General features: G+C 36.8%; 1 protein-coding gene across 2 annotated transcripts; it reads left to right on the top strand.

Moving 5' to 3' along the window:
- The first annotated feature begins 12,140 nt into the window (after positions 1 to 12,140).
- Positions 12,141 to 15,228, top strand: LOC110922871 (UDP-glycosyltransferase 83A1). 2 transcript variants are annotated; one of them, XM_022167068.2, is made up of 4 exons: positions 12,141 to 12,267; positions 12,592 to 12,675; positions 12,816 to 13,399; positions 14,138 to 15,228. In XM_022167068.2, the coding sequence occupies exons 3-4, from the start codon at positions 12,919 to 12,921 to the stop codon at positions 15,061 to 15,063; spliced, it is 1,407 nt and encodes a 468-aa protein (XP_022022760.1). In that variant the 5' UTR covers positions 12,141 to 12,267; positions 12,592 to 12,675; positions 12,816 to 12,918; the 3' UTR covers positions 15,064 to 15,228. The 2 variants fall into 2 exon arrangements, with proteins under 2 accessions (XP_022022760.1, XP_022022759.1); XM_022167067.2 differs by having other exon boundaries at positions 12,153 to 12,319.
- Positions 15,229 to 24,049: the final 8,821 nt, after the last annotated feature.

Here is a 24,049-nt window from a genome sequence, read left to right as displayed (position 1 = left end):
CATTTGGCAGCCAACACCACTTCCCGATGTATTCATATTAACAGAGCTGGATATGTTAGTAGAGTAGCAAGGCTGAATATGTACCTACAACAATAGAGAAGGAGGACGTTATATAATAGACATTCAGACCATTCACCTCCCCAAAAAAAAATGTGGAATAATCAATGCAATTGAAAGCGACCGTAAATGGTGGTGGTATGTAAACAACCCCGTTAAATAAGCTTAACATCACTTGATGAAGAAAACGAAGAGGTTCATTGCATAAACATAAATAAAAAATAAATAAAAAAGTAAACAATGTTAAATATTAGTTATCTAATCACCAATCAATCCTTTAAGGTGAATTATTATGAAAAGTCTATAAACTCTAAGTTAAACATTAATATATGGAGAAAAGGAAGAGCCTCATTGATTAAACATGGTCATAAAGGCTCGTACGATTTCATTAAAGTTAATTGTAATATTAAATATTAGTTATCTAATCACCAATCAATCCTTTAAGGTGAATTGTTATGAAAAGTCTATAAACCCTAACTTAAACATTAATATATGGACAAAAGGAAGAGTCTCATTGATTAAACATGGTCATAAAGGCTGGTACTATTTCATTAAAGTTAATTGTAATGCATTTAAAGCAACCATAAATTTTGATTTTAAATATAAGATATTGCTAAACTTAGAAATTGTTTACTGAAAGTTGAAGTTGAAATAAATCATAATCAGATAATTACTTTTTATATGCAAATTCAAACAGACCTATCAAAATATGTAGGAAAACTCCATGCAAGTCTAACTCAGTCACGCTTTAATTCACGTAACCTGAATGCGGTTCATTACTTATTTAACCCATTTATTTAAATAGGCATGCGGGTAGTAATCGGGTTGGTGGGTTGTAAAACTGTGTTAATTTTACCAGCATGGTGGAAGTCAATATTCTACCAGCATCATTACATCCAACTTTTTAAAAGTAAACAAATGGTTTGATAATATGAAAACTATTTCAAATTAATATTAGTAATGTATAAATTTAAACGAACATTCAAATGAAAATAAAGAATGGTTACAAACGAATGCAAATAAGAGAGAGGACAGACATAAAGGAAAGTCACTCATCGAACATAAATGAACGAAAATAAACGAACAAAACATTGAACCTCCAATTCGTTTACGGGTTGCACCTACTTCTGTTTAAAGAAAGATGTATAGATTATGCAACGTACCTTAAGCACGCGTGTGTATGTGTATGTGAATATATGTTTTGAACTTGAGCCGCATAAATACTTTTGAGCCAACAGAAAGTGAACCGGGGACTAAATAAAAAATGGAACCCAACTAAAAGCGAAAACCAAGGAAACTGAAACCAAACCTAAACGAACCAAAAAACAAAACCAGACCGAAATGAACCTATACAAACTGAATAATTTTACCGAAACAAATAAGCTTAGACAAATAATGTTGCTGAAATGAAAACCGAACCTGAACCAAAAACAAATAAAGCGAATCTAACCGGAAAGGAAACTAAATTTGCACAAAACTAAAAAACTGAAACGGAACAAAAAACGTAAAAGATCTTACCGAAACGAACTCAAAAAACTTAGATCGAAACAAAACAATTGCTGGGAAAAATCAAAACCAAAACGATGCAAAAAAAATAAAACAACCTAAAACGAAACCGAAACCAAAAACTGATAAAAGTAAACAAAATTGATTCAAAATCGACCCGGCAATAAAAACGGTCACGTTAATAAAGTATTCACCTTCACACCTGGTAGGGTGATTAGTATGTGGTAGCAAAACAATCAAATAGTTAACGAACAACATAAATGCAGGTACCTTAACAACGGTAGTGACTCGGTTAGTGACTATCAATTGTTCGGAGATTACTTTGAATCAAGAGTTAGTATACTAATGGGCTATTAAGCAGTTAGTAATAAATAACCGAGTCACTAACAGCTCTATTAACCAAAAATGTTGCATCAGTTCTACTAAAACTGTTAAATAACAATTGATAGTCCTTATTATTAACTTTAACAACATTAGCATACTAAAATTATTATTGACTATCAGCTAACTATTTATTACTAAAATGTTGTATTAACTTTATTCTGCAACATATTCTTTATAAACTATGCTTACCTTGACATAACCTAATAGCTATATTTCCTTATTAGAAGTCACTGATAATTGAAAATTAGTACATATTATTACCTTGCTGGTGAACACATTTACTCTATGTTTAGGGCACAATTTGATTAGGTTGTTGATACTGAATTGAATATCACACCAAATAACAATAGCAGTTTATATTGCTACTATTCACCCAAATCAAGCACCTTAAATAAGTTAGTGTTTCTCTATATTCAAAAAACGAACTATAACTGACGATTATTAAATTGCAACAGTCAATTCAATCCAAATACTGCAATAGAAACATAAAATCTACCACAATTCGTTGGTTAATCACGTATAGTTCTTAATCGAATAGAATCAGAAAAAAGGAAACTGACTCACCGTAACTTAAAATCAGGAAGAAGGCGAGGGCGAGCAAAGGGGCGGAGTTTTTCGAAATCAATGACCCATGTCTTTCATTGTTATTCCTTGAATGAGGTAAGCAAGACCCCATACTACACACTACATACACATACATAAAAATTGGGTTCAATATTATTTGTATAAACACCGATTGGAAACCCTCACATTGCATTTGATGAAACCCTAATCAATATAAACACACACACTAACACTCACGAAGCGAACTTATAAAAGGAAAAATTCGGGCTGTTTTTACCTCTTGCTGCTCCAAATCTTCATTACCATACATTATCTTCATCTTAGATATATAGATATTGCACTTAAAGGTTGCTGGAGAGTCGGAGGATGATGTGTAATTAAAGGAGCAAGTAAATGACCCATTTTGATTCCAATTGAAGTTGCCGACTGATGGAGAGCCTGATGGAGAGCCTGTGCAGGAGACCAATCGAAGATATATGTCTGAGAATTGTGTGCCAAATCGATGAAGATCTTCAATTTGGGAGAAGTTAATTACGATTCCAATTGAGTTGCCGACTGATGGAGAGCCTGATGGCGAGCCTGTGCAGGAGATCAATCGAAGATATATGTCTGAGAGTTGTGTGCCTAATCGATGAAGATCTTCAATTGGGGAGAAGTTAATTATGGATTGGAGAGCATATATTGAGAGGCGAAGGATGAATATCACGGACTCCAAAGTCCCCACAAACGCCAGTTAAACAACCCTTTCACTTCCGGAAGTCCTCTTCTCGCCGTTGCATCCGTCTCCGGCGACTCCTCCACTACCTCATGTTCTTCCTTTGCACATTCTTCAACTAATGAGACGTCGTACGGAGGCGAAACCGAAACCTCTGGCGGAGGATTTAAAGCTTTTCCGGCGAACCTCAGATGACTCGCCTTCTCTTTCTTCTGGTTAGGTTTACGGCCGCGGCAGTTAACCCGTTCACTACTGGTAAGGTTTTCTTCAAATGCTTTAATTACTTGATGTAGCTCTCGGTTAACAGACGTGTCCCACCGGAACCAGTAGTTCGTGTAACAATCGAAGCAATCGCAGTCGAATACCGGAGATTTGTGTGCGGCCGGAGCTTTCTTCTTATTGTTATTATGAGATGATCTAGGTTTTGTGGAATTATTTTTGTGGAATTATTTTTGACACAAATGATTAAAGTAATGTAACTTGTGATTATTAAACTGGAATTATTTTTGACACAAATGATTAAAGTAATGTAACTTGTGATTATTAAGTAAATTAAATGCAATTAATAGGATTTTTATAGGCTGGTGCATTTGAAATAACCATAAATTTTGGTTTTAAAATAGAACATATAACTAAACTTTAGAATATATATAGATAGTAGTATTTAAGATTTACAATACAAGTGAATCAATGGCATAAAACAATTAAATGCCACTAAAAGTTTATGTCACGCATTTATGGCATGTATAAAAGTGCCATTAAAAGTATAAATTAGTGGCATAAAATCAAAATGTCACTGAAAGTGTCTCTTAAACAAATATGGCATACGTAAAGTGCCATTAAAAACCAAATTAATGGCATAAAAGTTAAATGACACTAAAAGTGTATGCCACTAAATGGCTTTTTATTTGTAGTGATTGAAAGGGACGCATAGAAAAAAAACCCTAGCCTGTTAGCCAATAAGGGTATGTTTTGCTAAGATTTTTCAAACAATTTATTGACTTATTGGCTTTTTGGAAAAGTCAGTATGGAGTGACTAATTGACTTATTGTCTTTTTCCCCTCACATATACCCTCATTGCCAAACATCATTTTGGAGCTTATGACTTTTCAAAAAACCAATAAGTCAATAAGTTGTTTTAAAAAAACTTAGCCAAACATACCCTAAATAAAAGCAAGTGGAACCAAACTACAACCGGATTATTGTTTACTACCATCCCGTGTAATAACGGGTCAACAACATACCGTTATCATAAAACTCTAGCGAATAAATGTCTTATAAAACTTATGTTTTACGACTCAATTATCAAGTGTCCTATTATGATGTATTATAATAACACCATAATGATTAAGCGTCCTATAAAGGTTAAAGTTATAAGACCCTAGTGTCAAGTGTCTTATTAAGTTATGTTATAATAGAACTCTAGCGAATAAGCGTCCTATAAAGCTAATGTTTTATGACTCAAATATCAGGTGTCCTATTTTATTATATTATAATAACACCGCAATGATTAAGCGTCCTATAAAGGTTAAATTTATAAGACCCAAGTGTTAAGTGTCTTTTTAAGTTATATTATAATAAAACTCTAGCGAATAAGCGTCCTATAAAACTAATGCTTTATGACTCAAATATCAAGTGTCCTATTACGGTGTATTATAATAACACCACAATGATTAAGCATCCTATAAAGTTTAAAGTTATAAGACCCAAGCGTCAAGTGTCCTATTAAGTTAAGTTCTAATATGACTTCGACTAGAAAGGGTCCTATAACATTGAACATTTATGACTTAACTACAACGTGTCCTTTTAAGTTATGTTATAATAGGACCCCAGATGATCAAGTGTCCTAATACAGTATCACATATTGGGACACTAATAATTAAATGTCTTCTAAAGTACTTTATTAGGATCTACATTTTAAGTGTCCTATTAAATTATATAATAATAGTACCCCAAAAAATCATCCATCCTATTAAATAGTTTTTTAGGACACCGGTTTAGTAGATTATATTATAAAAGGACCCCAAAAGTTCATTAGTCCTATTAAATAGTTTTTTTGGACCCTCTTTTACAAGCGTCCCACATAAAAGGTCTTAAAAAGCCATTTTTGTTGTAGTGTGATAAGATGTATCAGGATCTAAGAAAGAATTTTTGGTGGATAGGAATGAAGAAAGATATAGCAGCTTATGTTTTTAAGTGTTTAACCTATTCACAAGTTAAAGCTGAACATCAGAAACCCTCAGGTTTATTGCAGCAGTTAGAAATGCTGGTGTGGAAGTGGGAATTAATAACAATGGATTTTGTTACTAAATTACCCAAAACAAGAAAAGGTAATGATACAATCTGGGTGATTGTAGACAGGCTAACTAAGTCAGCTCATTTCTTACCAATGAAGGAAACTTTCAATATGGAACAGTTAGCTAAGTTATATGTAAATGAAATAGTTTCATTGCATGGAATTCCTTTATCAATTGTTTCTGATAGAGATAGCCATTTTACCTCTCATTTTTGGACAAGTTTCCAAAAAGCAATGGGAACCAAGTTGAATCTAAGCACTGCTTATCATCCTCAAACGGACGGGCAAAGCGAAAGGACAATTCAGACGATGAAGGATATGCTTAGAGCTTGTGTAATTGATTTCGGAGGAAATTGGGATGATCATTTACCGTTAATAGAATTTTCTTACAATAACAGCTATCACACAAGTATCAATGCTGCACCATTCGAAGCACTTTATGGGCGAAAGTGCCGAACTCCAGTCTGTTGGGCAGAAATTGGAGAAAAGCAACTATCCGGACCTGAGATAGTGCAAGAAACAACCGACAAGATTATTCAAGTCAAGGAACGACTGAAAGCAGCACGTGATCGACAAAAGAGTTATGCCGATAATAGGCGGAAACCGTTGGAGTTTCAAGTAGGAGACAAGGTGTTATTAAAAGTTTCTCCTTGGAAAGGAGTGGTAAGATTCATCAAAAGCGGAAAGCTAAGCCCCAGGTATGTTGGACCTTTTGAGATTATTAGAAGAATAGGACCTGTAGCCTATCAGCTACAACTGCCAGAGGAAATAGCAGGAATACATGATGTATTTCATGTATGTAATCTCAAAAAGTGCTTAGCCGACGAATCACTTGTAGTGCCTCTTAAGGACATAGAGGTAAATGAAAAGCTTAAGTTTGTAGAAAAGCCTCTACAAATTGAAGACAGAAAAGTCAAGAATCTTAAACACAAGAGATTAGTTCTGGTCAAAGTAAAATGGGATTCCAAGAGGGGACCAGAATACACTTGGGAGCTTGAATCAGAAATGCAAAGGAAATATCCACACCTATTTCAGTAGACCTCGAGGACGAGTTCTAAAACAAGGTGGGAGGATATAACAACCCTCCAAAATTAATTCCGACACCTTTAATATGTTTAGAGTGCCCCTATACGTCTTAAAATACACCTCGTATACGAAAACCGAGCCCAAAATACCTTATATAATTAAAATATAAAATAAAAACAAAAATATGTCATTGCTCGCGGGCCGCGAAGAATTACTCTTCGACTTACACGGGCCGCGACAGCTACTCACCAGGGTGCATCCCGGTGCTGCCACGTGTCAACCGCGTGTCGAAGCTAGATCAGTGACTGGGCCAGGCTAGGGCCTACCCAGCCTACGTCGCGGGCCGCGAAGCCCTTTGCTGTTTCCTAGGCGGGCCGCGAGAAACCCCAAATCAGCTCCTATAAATTGGGAGCATCGGCAGTTCATTTCCGATCGCTCACACTCGAAATCTCTCTCTAAATTCTGAAGTATAGGCATAATATTCAGGCATAATACCCCTAAAATAGCGAAGCTTTGCCTCGTTGTAAGTATTTTAACCCCCGGTTACGTATTAGATACGCTGCCCGATTGATCTAGGATTCCGTAACGGCTGTTGAGGCTCTGCCCGACGTAGTCGTTGGAATTCTGTCTCGGGGAGGGTATTACTAATATAAATATTAGGTTATTATACTAACGCGTGTGCATTGTGTAATTAATAGATAATCACCAGAAAATCACAAAGGAAAACCCTCTGATAGCAAAGTGAGTAATCTCCTTTTTGTAAACCTTTTTGCAAACTGTTTTTACAAAACCTCAAATGATTTACATTATATTAAACAGTGATTGAGTATTTGTATTCTACAATTATTGTCGGTATGTTGGGGTTTTGTATACAAAATTTGTTACTACACTGTGAGTAGTAACATGACCACAAGTCGGGTTGACAGTACCGTGGGTGGTAATTAAAGTAGAAAATAAACAAATGTAATTGCGCGACCGCCCTCAATGCTGTAAATGGTTTTACCTGTCTTGATTAAATTGGGATTCACTCACCAGTATTTCCCACTGACAAAATGCTTTTAAACGCGTTTCAGGTAACAAAATGTGAAAGCCAAATAGAAGCCAGCTTGACAGCACTGAAGGCTTGGAAAACTTGCTATAAAAGTTAACTAAATAAAGAGATGTTTTTATTTAAATAAAATAGGGTTTATCCCTATAAAAATGTGTGTACTGGAAACTTGGATTCTCCCATGTGTTTAATATTATAAAATTTTGGTATTTTACTCTGATAAAATATTTCCTAACTACGGTCCTGATGTAAATTTCCGCTGCCAAATTGATAAACACCGATACCACTGAAACTGGCCACGGCCGCTCGTTCCCTGGGTATTAGGGAACGGGGGTTGCGACAGATTGGTCCTAGCCTCATCCCGATGTCCCGTAAAGCTCCAGAATTGCTCCTCTAACTCCGTTAGTCCTGTAAAACTCAAACCAAATCAAAGTAGATCATTCATAACTCAAATTGGTGTAAAAATACAAACTTAAGTATGTATAAAACCGGACTTTCGACCACATATCAGCAATATCCGAAGAAAATTACAGAGAGGAGGAATAGTATATAACAGAAAGCGCATCCGAAGAACAAATAATAGAAGGCCCAATAAAAGATGTCTACTCGTGCAAAGAGGTAAGGAAACTGACGACTTTCTTGCATATCTTGAGGAAAAAACCTACTGCTTAGAACTAACCACAGGCCGTGCCTCGACCATCAGCTACCTACATATCATGGGTCAAGAAGCCTCTTGCATGGAAATGACCATGGGTCGTGTTTGGCCTAACACGGGTTATGTCTCGACGACCAGTGAATGCAAGAATGGAGTGTTTCAAGAAGGGAGGCAAGTCATCCCTTACCAAGGTAAAAAGGAAGATAAAGGTAAGCATTTTTCGTTAATCAAAGAGGTACGTATCACTTCCACTTCTCCCAAAACTCTAGCAAACGTTCCATTTCATGCTAGATTTTTGAAAGAAATTTTTACCGGTAAAAAATTAAAGAATTCCATACTTGGTTTTAGATAAAGAACAATCATCTACAATAAACAATTGTCTAAATAATAATACAACTAAGATTACTTCATGTTATGTCAAGACAATTTTTATCAAAGACGTTCATATAAATGATAGTTTATGTATAAGTCTAATTCCTTATGAAATCTTTAAAAGAATAGGTGCATATGACTATACCCCTCTTCAACTTCCAATCTATCTTTCTGATCGCACCATCTGTTACTCAAAGGGGATTGTAGAAGATCTTTTGGTACAAGTCAATAATGTATCTTTCCCTACTGACTTTTCCATTCTTGAAGATACACCCCTAATTCTTGGATGACCTTTGATAAATATTGTTCGAGTTCTACTGCAAAACAATAATAAAGAAATTTCATTACAACTTGAGGATGACCAAACAATAATCAATGTAACACCAAGTATGAAATATCCTCAAAATAATGATGTTACAAATCCTCAAGAAGAAGTACTTTACATTCAAGAAGAAGAAATAGGCTTTGAGGAGGAAGTCTTCTTAGTTCAAGAAGAACCACCAGGACTAGTGGACACTAAAAGAAGCAACTATGCGGTTTTACCCACATAGATTCATTGGAGATCGTAACACCTTAGGCAAATGCCACATCGGTCCTGGACATAAAAGATTCCTGGTTCATAAGGAATGGCTCGCCTCTTAAACCACCAACGCTTTTTTTGGGCCAAATGCTACTACTAGAAGGGAGGGGAACTTCACAGTTAACCTTGCTTAGGTGGGATATTAGGATGGGTGAACTCCTTTGACGTTTCCACCAGGGCAATCAAAAACACATCCATGAGCCACTCATGTATCATTCGGGATGGTGAGGTAAAACTCATCAAGGATTGTGAGTCCCTGGGGTGTTCTGGAGGATACCTTAGGCAAATCCCACTTCCATGATAGGATGGTTGGTCAAACCTCATCAAGGATGATGAGTCCAAAAGGGGGTTGATTGTAACACCATAGGCAACTCACAAATCGGTTGTGGACATGAGAAATTCTTGGATCCTAAGAAACGCCCTGTCTCTAAAATCATCAACATGTTTTGGGCCTAATGTTAGTGGATGAGAGGACAACTGCACAGTTAAGCATGTTCAGGTGGGTGTAGTATCAAGATGGGGGACCTCTTGGAAAGTCTCCACCGGGGCAACCAAAACAAATTCAGGAGGTGGTACGAGAGGTCGAATTTTACATATTGTAAGGATTAATGATAAATGGAAACACATCTTGTTGATGGCAAGGAGTTTTCGGGTCAATAATGATAAAAAAATCATTGGATTTCGGCAACTACACAACTTCAAACGACGAACATTTCACTTGTTAAGAACCTGACCTTAACAAAGACACAACACCGACAAGAACGACACGAAAAGGAAGGAAATCAGGTGAGTCGTGAAGTTAAGGTAGTTTGGTTGATGTTGTTGCAAGTTGCGCAACAATGAAGGAAGAAAGAGTGTGGAATCAAGAAAGAAAACAAATGAAAAAAAATATTAACCTTGTGGAGGAGCAACAGGATGCTATTTGGTTGGATCATATAGACCGGGATTTAATGATGTTTACGGATCCGCACGATCATATTACCAGACGGATGTTGGAGATAGTTCTTGAACAAAAGCGTAAAATAACAGAGCGGTATGGTGATTTTTAGATTTTAGATGTCTTTAATTATTATTTACTTTTATATATTCTTTATTTATTTTTGGGGTATTGGATTTTAATAATCCCAAGTTTCACTAATTGGCCGGTAATAATTCCAACTTCAAAAATTGCCTACAACAGTCCCAACTTGTAAGATTTTGGCCACAAATGATCCTTGTCTAACTGGGTTATAACCCAGTTAGTTTTTTGAAGTTTTGAGCGGCGGAGAAGGTCACTAGAGGTTGGAGATGACAAGTGATGGTCTCCTTTGGTGGTTTCAGGGGTAAAGAAGGTCGTCGGAATAAGTTGCAGGTCACCGGAGTTGCGTAGATGGTGGAAATTTTAAACTTTTGAGAAGCGGAGAAGATTACAGGAGGTCGGAGATGATTGGTGGTAGTCTCGTTTGGTGGTTTCAGGGGTAAAACGGGTCGCCGGAATAAGTTGCAGGTCACCAGTCCAACAAGGTTATAACCCAGTTAGACAAGGATCATTGGTGGCCAAAATCTTACAAGTTGGGACTGTTGTAGGCAATTTTTGAAGTTGGGATTATTACCGGCCAATTAGTGAAACTTGAGATTATTAAAATCCAATACCCCTTTATTTTTTATGTAATGGTTTTGTTGTTTTTTGAATTAATGAACTTGAATCTAAAATTTAGTTTCAAATATATAATTTAATCTTAATGTAAAAATTAAAAAAGAAATAAAATAGTTAGGATTGTGTCACAGGTCATGTCTTCTTTTTAACAGGAGCGATTTATACAACCAAAAAAACCAATATGCACCTTAGCAAGAAGCTAAAAGCCCTAGTACAAACAACAGACAAGATTACATAAGAAAATTTAATTCTTTAAAATTACACTACTTTTTCATAGCTAAAGGTAAATATATATGAATGGTAATGGGTACTATCCTATTTGATAGAGATACATACCTTGAACGAAGGTGTAAACATTTAAACATGAGTAAGGAAGAATAATCTAGACTTATTAGTGGGATTAGGATCAAATACAAAGGATCCTAATTGTAAGAAGTGTAAGAAGGATTTATAGAGTGACAAGTGTCCAATAACCTAAAAAAACTCACTACACAAAAAAACCCACTACAAAAAAAAAAAAAAAAAAAACCTTAAACATTCACCACCACCAAAAACCTAAACCCCCACCCCCCCCCACCCACCCACACATCACCCACCCTAAAAAAAATAAAATAAAATAAAAAAAAATAATATTTTTTTTTTTTTTTTTTTTGCCGAGGGGTTGGGGGGTGGGGGTTTAGGTTTTTGGGTGGGGGTGGGTGTTTAGTTTTTTTTCAATTTTTTTTAGGTTTTTGGGGGGTGGGGGGTTAGGTTTTTTTAGGTTTTTTTTTTTTTTGGGCGGGGGGGGGGGGGGTTTAGGTTTTTTGGGGGTTTTTTTTGTGAGGTATAGTTTTAGGTTATTAGACACTTGTCACTCTATAAATCCTTCTTACACTTTTTACAATTAGAAGCCTTTGTAGAATAACTTGACCCCTTATTAGTGTAATGCTAAAAGATTAGTCCTTCAGAGTGAATAATTGAAGCAATGATGGTACGACACGATACGATACATTACGATATGACACGTAATAATAAGATTCAATACAGGATGTATAAAATGTTTAAAATTAATATTCAAAAATAAAAATATACAATACGATACAATAAGACGCAATATGATACGACAATACAACATAATACGATACAATAGCATAATATACAAAACATATAAACTTAATATTTAAAAAAAATAATAATTTAACACCTGCATTGATCGAACTTTGGAAGGAAAAATTAATAAAATAAAGAGTACATGGCAGGCAGCATTATTCTGAAGCAATAATGGCCCAAAAATACAATATACAATATTGATAGGAGTGATGGCAGGCAGCATTATTCTGAATCCGTCTTCTACAATAAAGTTCCGTAAACCGAAGTCAGCTTTCACCGACCCCTTCCTTCCACATGCTGCCAAACCAGCAAGTCAATACAAATGAGACATGTTTCAACGTAAGATCCATCTAAAAGACCAACAACTAAATTGCATGTTTCAGTAATTCAGGTTCCATTCATTACTATACAGTTTTATTTTTAATTGCATTCATTTGATTGATTCTATAACAGCAACTCTGTGCTAATATGATATTTGTTAACTTTATAACTAACTTAGTTTTTTTTAGTTACCATTGAGACTGCCTAAATTGCTATTGTCTTGATTGATTTTTATATAGCTTTTTTTTGGGTTTTAGTATAAAGCTGCAAAAATGCTATTTTTGGCTTCATTGTTTTAAACTTTCTTGATAAATTGATTGGGTCAAATGTGGTTTTGTGAAGTGTTACATTGCAGATTTTGAACCTTGAAGCAGTTGCCCACCCGACCACCCGAGGCCTCTAGCAGTTGTCACGCGGGCTTAAAAGGTTAGCGAATTCAATTCTTTCTCGATCTTACATTGTTTTAGTTGGGTTGCTTAACAGTTAAATATGCATGTTTCGGATGCATAAATTTACTGTTTTAGTGCGCGACTAAATTTTGCATATTTGACCATATAAATTATCAGAGGTGGAGAACCCATAGAGCCTTGACTGCTCGATCGGCCATTTTTGTATGTAAAAGAGAGCTCGATATAAAGATCAGAAAGCACAGATAACCCAAGGAAAATCATGGCAAAACCTCATGTTCTCGTGATACCTTATCCTGCACAAGGCCATGTAATTCCTATATTGGAGCTTGCACAATGTTTAGTCACAAAAGGAGTCAAAGTTACCTTTATCAACACAGAAGTCAATCACAGCCTCGTGACCGGCAATTGTTTAGATAAAGATGGTTTTGGGGATCTGATGCAGATGGTCTCACTCCCTGATGGGATAGAGTCATCGGAGGACAGGAGCGATATTCGTAAGCTGAACTTGTCAATGTTACAAACCATGCCCCGCAAGCTTGAAGAACTAATAGAGAAGATTAACAAAGAAGATTCAAGTAAAGTTAGTTGTGTTATTGCTGATGATAGCATGGCATGGGCCATACAAGTGGCGAAGAAGATGGGAATTAGTAGTGCAGCCTTCTGGCCTGCCTCAGTTGCTACATTGGCCTCCATATTGTCCTTTCAGAAAATGATTGATGATGGGATCATAAACAAGAAAGGTGGGACTTATATATTTTGTATTTTGGAGGTGTCAGTTTTGACAAACAGATCAAATTAAAATATTTATAGGAACATATCAGATTTGTTTAAACTTGTGCACATAAAAGATTATGATTATTATTCAATAAAATTGTTCATGTAGTTATAGTTAACAAGTTCATTACTAATAACAGATTTAAAAAAATAGACAGAAAGAGTATTAGTTAACAAGTTTATAATAAATAAGAGATTTAAAGAAATAGACAGAAAGAGTATTAGCAGTAAACCCAAACTAACCTAGTCTATTTCAAACCTCATCCGTTTGACCCGTCACCACCCTGCCTGATCTTGACACTTCTAAGTTCTAATCATGGGCGTATCCAGTCTTATAGGTCAGGGGCCGTATAAAGCCATTCAGAAATTGATTGTCATTTTTTGCAACCCTACAATCTTCACAGTATATATTTTGTTTGATCGAATGTATTTTTCCTTTTATTTCAATATTTAGTTTGCTTTTGTTTAGTTGATTATTTCTTGTTTATTTTTGCCTGTTTATGTTAATTATATTCCATTAGAGCTAGAAAGTTTGTTAAGAGAGGTTTTATCCCTTACCTGACCCAAATTCGGACCCATTCTAATTTGGACCAACCCAATTTCTACCCACTAACAAAAAGTCCTAAATCCGTCATTGCTTCAAACATATTGCATTAATGAATATGAAGGTACCCGTTTAATCTTTCTTGAACCTTTTATTGCAGGCATACCTCTAAGTAGTGAGATGATTCGCCTGTCTGAAACGATGCCACCAATAAAACCTCAGAACCTCGCATGGGCATGCTTAGAGGACACGGCTACCATAGAAGTTTTTTTTCAAGTTGCAATACAGGCTGAAGAAGCTTCTAGATTGACCGAATGGTTTATATGCAACTCATGTCCTGAGCTGGAGGCTGCAGCATTCAGCCTGTACCCGCAGCTGTTGCCAATAGGCCCTCTCCTAGCAAGAAACCGACTAGCTGACCAGGCAGGCCACTTCTGGCAAGAAGACAGCACCTGCTTAGCATGGCTTGATCAACAACCACCACGTTCAGTCATTTATGTTGCATTTGGGAGCTTCACTATATTCAACCAAACTCAGTTTGAAGAATTGGCTCTTGGTCTTGAACTTAGCAACAGACCATTCTTGTGGGTAGTGCGACCAGGAATGACCAAGGAGACTACAACTGATTATCCGGATGGATATACGGAAAGAATCGGTTCTCGTGGAAGAATCGTGAGTTGGGCACCACAACAGAAGGTCTTGTCCCACCCTTCGGTCGCATGTATCATAAGTCATTGTGGTTGGAACTCTATATTAGAAGGGGTCGCAAACGGAGTCCCTTTTTTGTGTTTGCCATACTTTGGTGATCAGTTTCACAATGAGACTTACATTTGTGACATCTGGAAGACTGGAATGGGGTTAGAAAAAGATGAAGCAGGTATCGTTACTCGAGGAGAAATAAAGAGTAAGGTGGAGAAGTTGCTCAGTGAAAAAACATTCAGAGTGAAGGCGTTATATATTAAAGAAAAGGTTACAAGTAGCGTTAGTAAAGGAGGGTGCTCTCACAAAAATCTTAACAATTTCATTGAATGGATACAGCAGAATGACACTAACGCCAAGGATCAACCTGACTCTATAGAAACATGAAGTTCTAAAAGAGGTTCGGGTTGGGGGAGGGGTGTTCATTACAACAAACATTGTCCTTAATTTGTTCCTGCTCTTACTATGGTTGGAATTGAGATATTTCATTTCATATCTCTCACCTTCTTTCTGTCATCTTTGGATTGCAATGCATATTAATAATACTTATTACTTAACAATCCCACATGGCAGTGAGGCTTCATACGCAAAGTTAAGATATTATATTTTGCATATGTGAATTGGAAAATATATAATTGAGGCTTTGAAGGAATCACACAAACTTCATGTTGGATGACTACATCTAGGGGTTGCAATTCCTAACACGACCCCAAAATACAGGCCGAATCCGACACCAAAAAACAGGTTTTGGGTCGGCTCACGACTGGTACGACCAGTTTTCTTAAACAGTTAAACCCGAACATGACTCATTAAAAAGTGGATTGACCTGTTAACTGGTTTTAAAGTTTAAAAAATTAATATTTTTAGATGAAAGTGTTAAAATTTGAAGTTAAATATTTTGTTTTTTAAATTTCCATATAATTATTGGTTGATGTGAGAAAAGGTGTTAGTTCAGAATTACATGGGAGAAGTGAGCCAATAATTCTGAAGGAAAAAGTGAGTATGAAATTCGGATGACCTTGTTGAAGATAATTAGATAGTTCTGGTTTAATTATCACGTGTATAGGTCTAGATATTTAATCATCACTAGTGTTTTAGTGATGGCCACGGGTATTTAAGTTTCTCTTATGGTGGGCCTAAGTGAGTAACCTCGCCATTGTGTACTTTTTTAGTAAACAGGTTTAATCGTTTCTTATACAGATATCTATTGCCAGCCCTATTTGTCGGGTTGATTTACTTAATTATTTAAATAAAGTTTGAGTTGAATAGGAATACTATCCGGTTATAATAAATATATGGTTGGATTTAAATAAAGTTTGAGTTGCAAAGGAATAGTATAAGGTTATTAATAGAAGGATTTATTAAACTTAATTATATTTATGATATGTAATTGTATTTATACTTATATAACTTAGGATCGGGACATGATGATAAGCTATGGTGTGTGATAAGCGGGTAATTCGAAAAACTGTCCATTGGTAGTTTCTCCCGCCAAAATTAACCGCCATATTCATTTGTATAAATATGACTGGTCCGGCAACATTCTCTGGTACCAAGACATTCAAAATTGTTCGTTCTTGTCTGTCCATTCGTTCCATCATTCATTCAAACATTCATTCAATCAAACTGCTTCAATCATGTCTAGCAATTCGACTGTCAAACATTCCGAAACTCACTATACTGGAGAAGATAATCATCGGCTTCCGCCAACAAGTGGTATCAGAGCCACTTCATGAACATTTCCATGTCAACACTGTTATGAAGAACAAAGCGAGATGGAGAAAAGAAATCGAAGGACAAGATTATGTTATTACTGTCACCAGCCAGGACATCATATTTATGATTGTAAATCGAAAGAAAATGATGAAGCAACACAACTCATAAATCAAGCAGTGAATGCCGGAATCCAAACTCAAAGAATACCTGCAGAGGATCGGAACGAGATGATAGTGACTGGCACCGAAGGCGGTTTGTGGGGAGACATATGGTACGTTAGTAATTCGTTTTCACATCATTATGCCGGTAACATAAATGTTTTCAAACGTATAAAACATTTAGTGGGTGTTGAAACGAATTCTGGGGAGAATGATTTTCTATTTATGCGGGGCATAGGGGCTGTCGAAATTAAATCAAATAATGAAAGATTAAGGATTCAAAGCGTTTTTCATACGCCAGAGTTGGACAGAAACGTTCTAAGCATAAATCAATTGATTATGCAAGGATTCACGGTCAATAAGGCCGGTGATACTTGCAAGATTTTTCCCATGTTCTCCCCTCCGGTAGTAAATTCAGTAAATGAAATTACTGGATTGCCTAAGGAAGACGAATTGGGATTAAAGGAAAAACAAAAGGTGATAAGTCTGAATGATGTTAGCGGAAAATATAAGGAAGAATATCTGAATTCATATTTTGAGGATCTACATGTTTCTCTTGTGAAACGGATTGGAGTGTCATGATCATAAGGGCCTTGGAATTCAAGAATTTCAGTGATTGTAAAGCTTTGTTAGATATGCTGGAAGACGGGAAGTTTGTGTTTCATTATAAACACGAATTAGAAGAAAAGTTCGAAAAGATGTTACACTGGTTCATCACTGTTAAATTAGGTATAACCACAAGGCCAATTCCACCGATGATGATCGACAACAGGAAGATAGACTTACTGAGTCTATATATGATTGTAGAGAGAGATGGGGGTTACCGGAGTGTAACCGATGATAATCTTTGGCCGATAATCGCCAAAGATATGGTAAACGGGTATAAGGATGGAGAGTACATGAGGATAGTATATGCCATGTACCTGGATGTTTTAGTTTATTACTACAGGTTTAAAGATATTCAAGAGAAAGCTTGTGGTGTAGAAAGAATGACAGAGAAGGAAGCAGCGCCGGAAAGCAGCCATGGACGAAGTGCAAGTGCAGAGGCAATGAAGGACGTGACAGCAATGGATCATTATGCAATGTATGCGGGCAACGACTGGGAAGGGGCTTGGAACATGCACAAGAGACGAAGGAAGTTCGATTTCAAGGAAGCCCGGAAGGCTGTCGATGAAGCTAATGAAAGTGTACTCAAATTCGCTGCTCAACGTCATTAAGTTTAGGGGGAAGTAATAGAAGGATTTATTAAACTTAATTATATTTATGATATGTAATTGTATTTATACTTATATAACTTAGGATTCGTAACATGATGATAAGCTATGGTGTGTGATAAGCGGGTAATTCGAAAAACTGTCCATCGGTAGTTTCTCCCGCCAAAATTAACCGCCATATTCATTTGTATAAGTATGATTGGTCCGGCAACATTCTCCGGTACCAAGACATTCAAAACTGTTCGTTCTTGTCTGTCCATTCGTTCCATCATTCATTCAAACATTCATTCAATCAAACTACTTCAATCATGTCTAGCAATTCCACTGTCAAACATTCTGAAACTCACTATACTGGAGAAGATAATCATCGGCTTCCGCCAACAGTTATAATAAATATATGGTTGGGATTATTGTAATTTGTGTCCTTGGATTATAATAATAAAAGAGTGGAGCGATGTTCGTCCATATTGTTTGTGTGCTTATGGATTATTTTCCGACATGCATGGTTCTAAAAACCTCAAAAAAACACATTTTTTTCAAAGCAATATTATAACACATTGTCATTAGTTATACTTAGAGGATATATATATCGTAAATATGGTTATTATAAATAACCTCGCCATTGTAAATGCTAATTACACAACAATACAATACAATACAATTACACACCGATAAAGGTGTTTAGCTTGGTATCAGAGCCAAGTCACCTTCCTCGATGCACTACCATCGTATGTCCGCCACATCGTTTCCATACCACCACACTTTTCTTCTTCTTTTCTTTGATTTGATCACTACCGATTCCTCACAAAAGTATCACAACCCTTTCTTTCGGTTTGTTTTTTGTGTTTGAATATAGTTTTTTAGTCCAAATCTGATTTTTTTAATTGGAACAGATCTGCGTAACCCTTTAACCGGCGACAGTCGCCCGTGATCCGGCGACACTCCAGCTGACAATGCATGTTTACCAGCGACACTAGCTAAGTGACATTACTTAGCAACTTTCCCAAACGCAAGTTCACTTTGCTCTTAGCGACACTCGTCGAGCGACATTGCCCGGCTCGCTAGAGACTTCCCAGCGACACTCCCAAATCATCAACAACACTTCTCTAGGAGACAGTCCTTTGCTTGTCGGCGACACACAAATGGCCACAATTGCCCCTTGTTTCCACAAGAGAAAGCCACGAATAATTCTCACAAATTTGTGTTCACTTTGTCACCAACCAACTATGGTTTTTGGAAACCATGCTTGAACCTTTTCTTACTACCAACACTGGTATAGGTATATTAGGGGATCCATTCTATGACCAGGCCAATCCATTGCAACTGGATCAGATGCAACTGCTAGCTCACGGTTAATCCCAACAATACCACATGGTTCACAATGATGCTCATGCTCGGATGATTCTCACCTCCACAATTTCATAAGCTTCTTTCTCTCATGTTCAAGGAAGCAGTACTGCCTGTAACCTTTGGTAATCTCTTGAAGAAGCTTATGTTCTATTGATACAAGATAATGTCGGTAGCCTAGTGTTGTCATAGGTTGTTGTATGGTGTTTAGAATGTGTTTAGATTGCATGTATAGAGCTTGGTTTATGTGTTACATATGTTACAAACTGAACTCGGCGAATGAGCCAACATTCGTTAGGTGTATCTAGTGAATGGCAACTGCTTGTAAGTACAGCTCATTCGTTGTTTTGATCAGAACTCTAAAACCTAAGCTAATTTTCAGTCTGTTTTGTAAACCTATGTGTGTAACCAAACTCTTGTAGTTTTGAGTTAGAAACCGAAGCTTATTTACCTTGTGTGTATTCCTGACACAGCGTACGCCATCCTCAGCACAGGGTTGGTTTTCCACTCATTTGTGCTTCAATCAATGCATCTTGTGCTCCAAACTAGAGTAGGGTGCGCTCCCCTAGTGCAGCTAGCACTGGAGGCTTGTTTTCCTATATTTCATACTCAGCTCGCCGAAACAGTCAAGTTTAATATATTATGGCTCACGTAATTCATTTTCTAGCCCCATATAGGCCTATTTGAAGTAAGTTTTTGACCCTTTTTTTGATCCATTTTCCATCTACTTGCTTCCTCACTCCCGTTTAGCTCCCGAAAAGCATCCTTTAAGCCCTGTATACCTACAATTCATATAATTTTCAAAGTAACCATGTTTTACACCAACAAACACTTAAAAACACATAATTAAACATATAAAACATGGTTAAATATCATCCCTCATTATTGCAGTGTTTCTATCTTGTGTCGATGTTGAAAATTAGTTATGCCAAATTCACTCTATTTGGTATAAAGGTTAATAAGGTTGAAGTGTGGTCTATGGCAAGAATCCTTGGATGTAAACCCAGGGATCGGCCATGTTCTTATCTCGATCTAGTTATGGGGTTCAATATGAATCGCATATCACATTGGGGTCCAATGTTACACGCTTAATACATAAAACTTTCCTTATGTAAGTTGTTGGTGCTCTCAGAAGGGGGTAGGCCCATCCTTTTGAAAGTTGTTATGGAGACTTTGCGTACATTTTTTTTCTCATTATATAGAATTTTTTGCAGGATTAGGTGGTTTGACCACCAAAAGATCACATGTAGGTGGTCTTGGAAGAAAAGAGTGAAACTAGGTATATAGTGATATGAGATAGCGATATTCAGTGGTTATATATCAATATCGCCATTCCATACACACACATTGATGAATATCGCCATTTCATAAATACATATATATCAATATCGCTATTCCAAATACATATATACATCAATATCGCCAACTCAAACACCTATATATATGAATATCGCTATATGGAACCTATATATATATATATATGAATATCGAACACCTATATATATGAATATCGCTATATGGAAAATATATATACATCAATATCGCTATATGGAACATATATAGATATATATATATATGAATATCGCTACATAGATATATATATAAATATTGCTATATCGAACATATATATAAAAGAAACATATATATTATCTTGGATGTATATCTTTTTGTCATAGGCTCAGTATAGTGGGAATATTAACAGGGCTAGTTTGAATAGTGCATGCCTTGGATTGTAGTGCACAACTTTTCATAGTGTATAGAGTGTATTGTATTGTAGTGTAATTGAATTCGTAAAACTTACAAAACTTGCAGAATGGCAAGTCTAATCAATTTAAAAGATGATGATTATTTAAACTTGCCATCAGCTCCCATATCTCATGCTCATTTTCAGTATACTAAATTTTTAAACGGTTTAAACATGAGTTATTAGATTCACCCCTGTCCCCTTTACACTAGAGTGTTGTTTTTGCCAAATGAACATCGTGCGAGGGAGGTTTTCAAGCGCCCCAAGGACTATCATTTGCCAATGAGTATAAAACGTGCCGATAGTCAATTTTGGTCGCTTATAAAGGATAATCCGATAGGACCACGCGTCCAAAGTATAATTCGTCAAGCGGGCTTCGGCGGTATCCTCGATAGTGGGTATCGGTACATTGACTACGCGTTAATAACCGCGTTGGTTGAGCATTGGAGGCCCGAAACCCACACTTTTCACCTCCCCTTCGGTGAAACCACAGTGACTCTACAAGACATTAATGTTTTGTGGGGTCTACCAATAAATGGGGAGGTATTTTCCGGTATGGAGACGCCAATTACATTTACCAACGGCGTTATAATGTGTCAAAATTTGTTGGGGTTTACCCCTGAAAAAAATCATTTTTGGGGGAAAAGAATAAGTTCAGTCCGTATTTTACAAGAGATAATAGCCTCGTTAAATGAAGAAACGGCAACGGACGAAGCGTGCATTATACGTGCTCATTTAGTAATTTTTTTTTACTAGGATATACATTATTTCCTGTTAATTCGAATAATTGGATAGCTCTTCATTATCTGCCTTTCCTAGAAGATTTGGGGCAATGTTCTCAGATCAACTGTTTGTACAAAAATCTTTGTAACGCCACAGCTCCAAATGCTGTAGGTCTTACCGGTCCTGTGTCTATTTTACAAGTATGGGCATGGGAGAGGATTCGGTGTCTTGCACCGGAGCCTAACACGATCTTCAACTACCGCGCCCCGATAGCTGCTCGGTATGTAAAACATTTCAGAATATATATTTTATAATCTTGAAATAATATTATGAAAACTATATAATTTTTTGAAGGTGGAAGGGGAGTCTAAACGCCGTTGATGTTCCGACACATTGCCTCAGAACCTATCGATCTCAGCTTCAGTCGTTGAAAGAGGCAATGGTATGTTATTTAGTGAGGGTAATATATGTATTTAGTGAGCGTAACGTTGCTTATTGTTATTGATTTTTTTTAGTTTATATGGCGACCGTATGATGCCGTGGTGGACAGCCTCCCGGAGATCTGCACTAGTGGGAGGAATAGCTGGAGGTGTGCCTGCCCGTTGATTTGCTGGGATGTTGTGGAGCATCACTATCCGCAACGGGTTATGCGACAGTTTGGCATGGTTCAATGTATACCTCCACCAATAAATATTGAGGTCGGTGAGCATGAGCGGCTCCATTCTTTAGTCCGGAATGGTAAAACTAGGTGGGACTGGAAAAGTCGTCATGAACCGTATGTTAACGCTTGGAACCATCATGAGCATAATGTGTAAACGGACAACAAATCGAGACTTATTCCGTGGCCAACGATTATATGACGTGGTACTTAGAACATACGGTCGTGTATTTGACCAACCCACGGCAACCGCTAGAACCCATGGCAGGATTTCAGGATGACGGTGCCACGGTCCAAATGATGGTATGTTAAATTTATTTATTTTTCTTTGTGGTTTTATTCGACTTAATGTAACTAATTTTTATTCAGGCTAACTCTTTGGGTGTAATACACCAAAGCCAAGATATGGAGATGATGCAACAGACAGCATACCAGGCTTTGAACATGTCAAATTTAGCGGAATATACCCAATATCCAACCAATTTGACAAATGACCCGGTGGACCTGTCATCCTATCCTGGTAGTCAGAGGATGCGTAGGCGACGCCGTCGCGGCCGTGGTGCGGCAAACGTTCAAGACACCGGCGCTGGTCAATGGGGAAGGAATTATGAAGAAGGGGGTGCATCCGGTGTTAATCACGAACAAAACAACAAGCCAAACTTTAATGGGTTGAATGCAGCCGATATTAGAAACGTTACAAATACGTTTGTAGACCAAAATACGGTTGCAACCCATGCCATCCAAAGTTTATTTGTTTCCCATCATATATGTAAAACAGGCCTCTATGCTATGGCCGTGATTTATAGTTAGTAGTGTAATTTTTTATATACTATTCAATTAGTTCGCGGTTTCATTATAATAAACAATATTAATAGGTAAACAAAAAATTCAACATATTCCCAACATATAATATAACAAACATATATATTAACTCATTCAACATTATTACACAACATTACTATAGGATCTGCTAAAAAAACTATTTCCCGTGCAAAAGCCCGTCCCTGAAAAGGACTCTTCAAGGGGTACTGTGATATGAAACATTTGTTCCCCCCATTCTTTGACGACTCTGCAGATACCGTGATGTTAGGTGATTTGAGAAATGCTGGATACGTGTGAGAAAACAGGCAACCGAACGTTCCCCTCCAGGGCCTCACGATTAAACAGATACGGGATCTGTTTTGTGATTGGGGAAGGGTTGGATACGCGTGAGAGGTTACGCGTAACAAAAACCAGGTACCTGCCTGCAACATCACCCAACATTACTATAGGATCTACTTAAAACACTGTAGCTTCCAGATTACATGCGGTGGACTGAAAGCTCAAATGTCTTATGATCCTATACAAACTTTAAAACTGAGAAAAACATCATGTTCAAACAACTCCCCGGTAATTCTCCATCATGCAATGGGGACCGGGGTCAATCTGATAACTCATGTTTAAACCATTTAAAAATTTAGTATGAGAGGTGGTATACAGAAGATGAGTATGAGATATGGGAGCTGATCGATGGTTTATATCATCATCATCTTTATATATAGTCTCAGTAATATTCCCACCTACAACATAAATATATATACTGAGCCTATGCATATGCATGTGATAATACTGAGACCCTATGCATGTGATAATGCTGACACTATGCCTGTGAGCCTATGCATGTGATAATACTGAGACTATATATAAAGTATATGTATACATCAAATGGCGATATTCTTTTATATATATTTTCTAGTTGGCGATATTGAATGAGTTAATATATATATGAATATGATGTGGCGATATTAAAGTATATGTATACATGGGATAGCGA

Source organism: Helianthus annuus, chromosome 17 (genome assembly GCF_002127325.2).
Source record: "Helianthus annuus cultivar XRQ/B chromosome 17, HanXRQr2.0-SUNRISE, whole genome shotgun sequence".
Taxonomy (NCBI): Eukaryota; Viridiplantae; Streptophyta; class Magnoliopsida; order Asterales; family Asteraceae; genus Helianthus; species Helianthus annuus.
The sequence above is the reverse complement of the archived record's forward strand: the minus strand, read 5'-3'. Positions and strand labels throughout refer to the sequence as shown.

Coding starts and splice junctions, on each gene's coding strand:
- LOC110922871 (XM_022167068.2), top strand. CDS start 12,919: ATGGCAAAACCTCATGTTCTCGTGATACCTTATCCTGCACAAGGCCAT. Junction 13,400..14,137: donor TGGGATCATAAACAAGAAAG/GTGGGACTTATA, acceptor CTTTTATTGCAG/GCATACCTCTAAGTAGTGAG.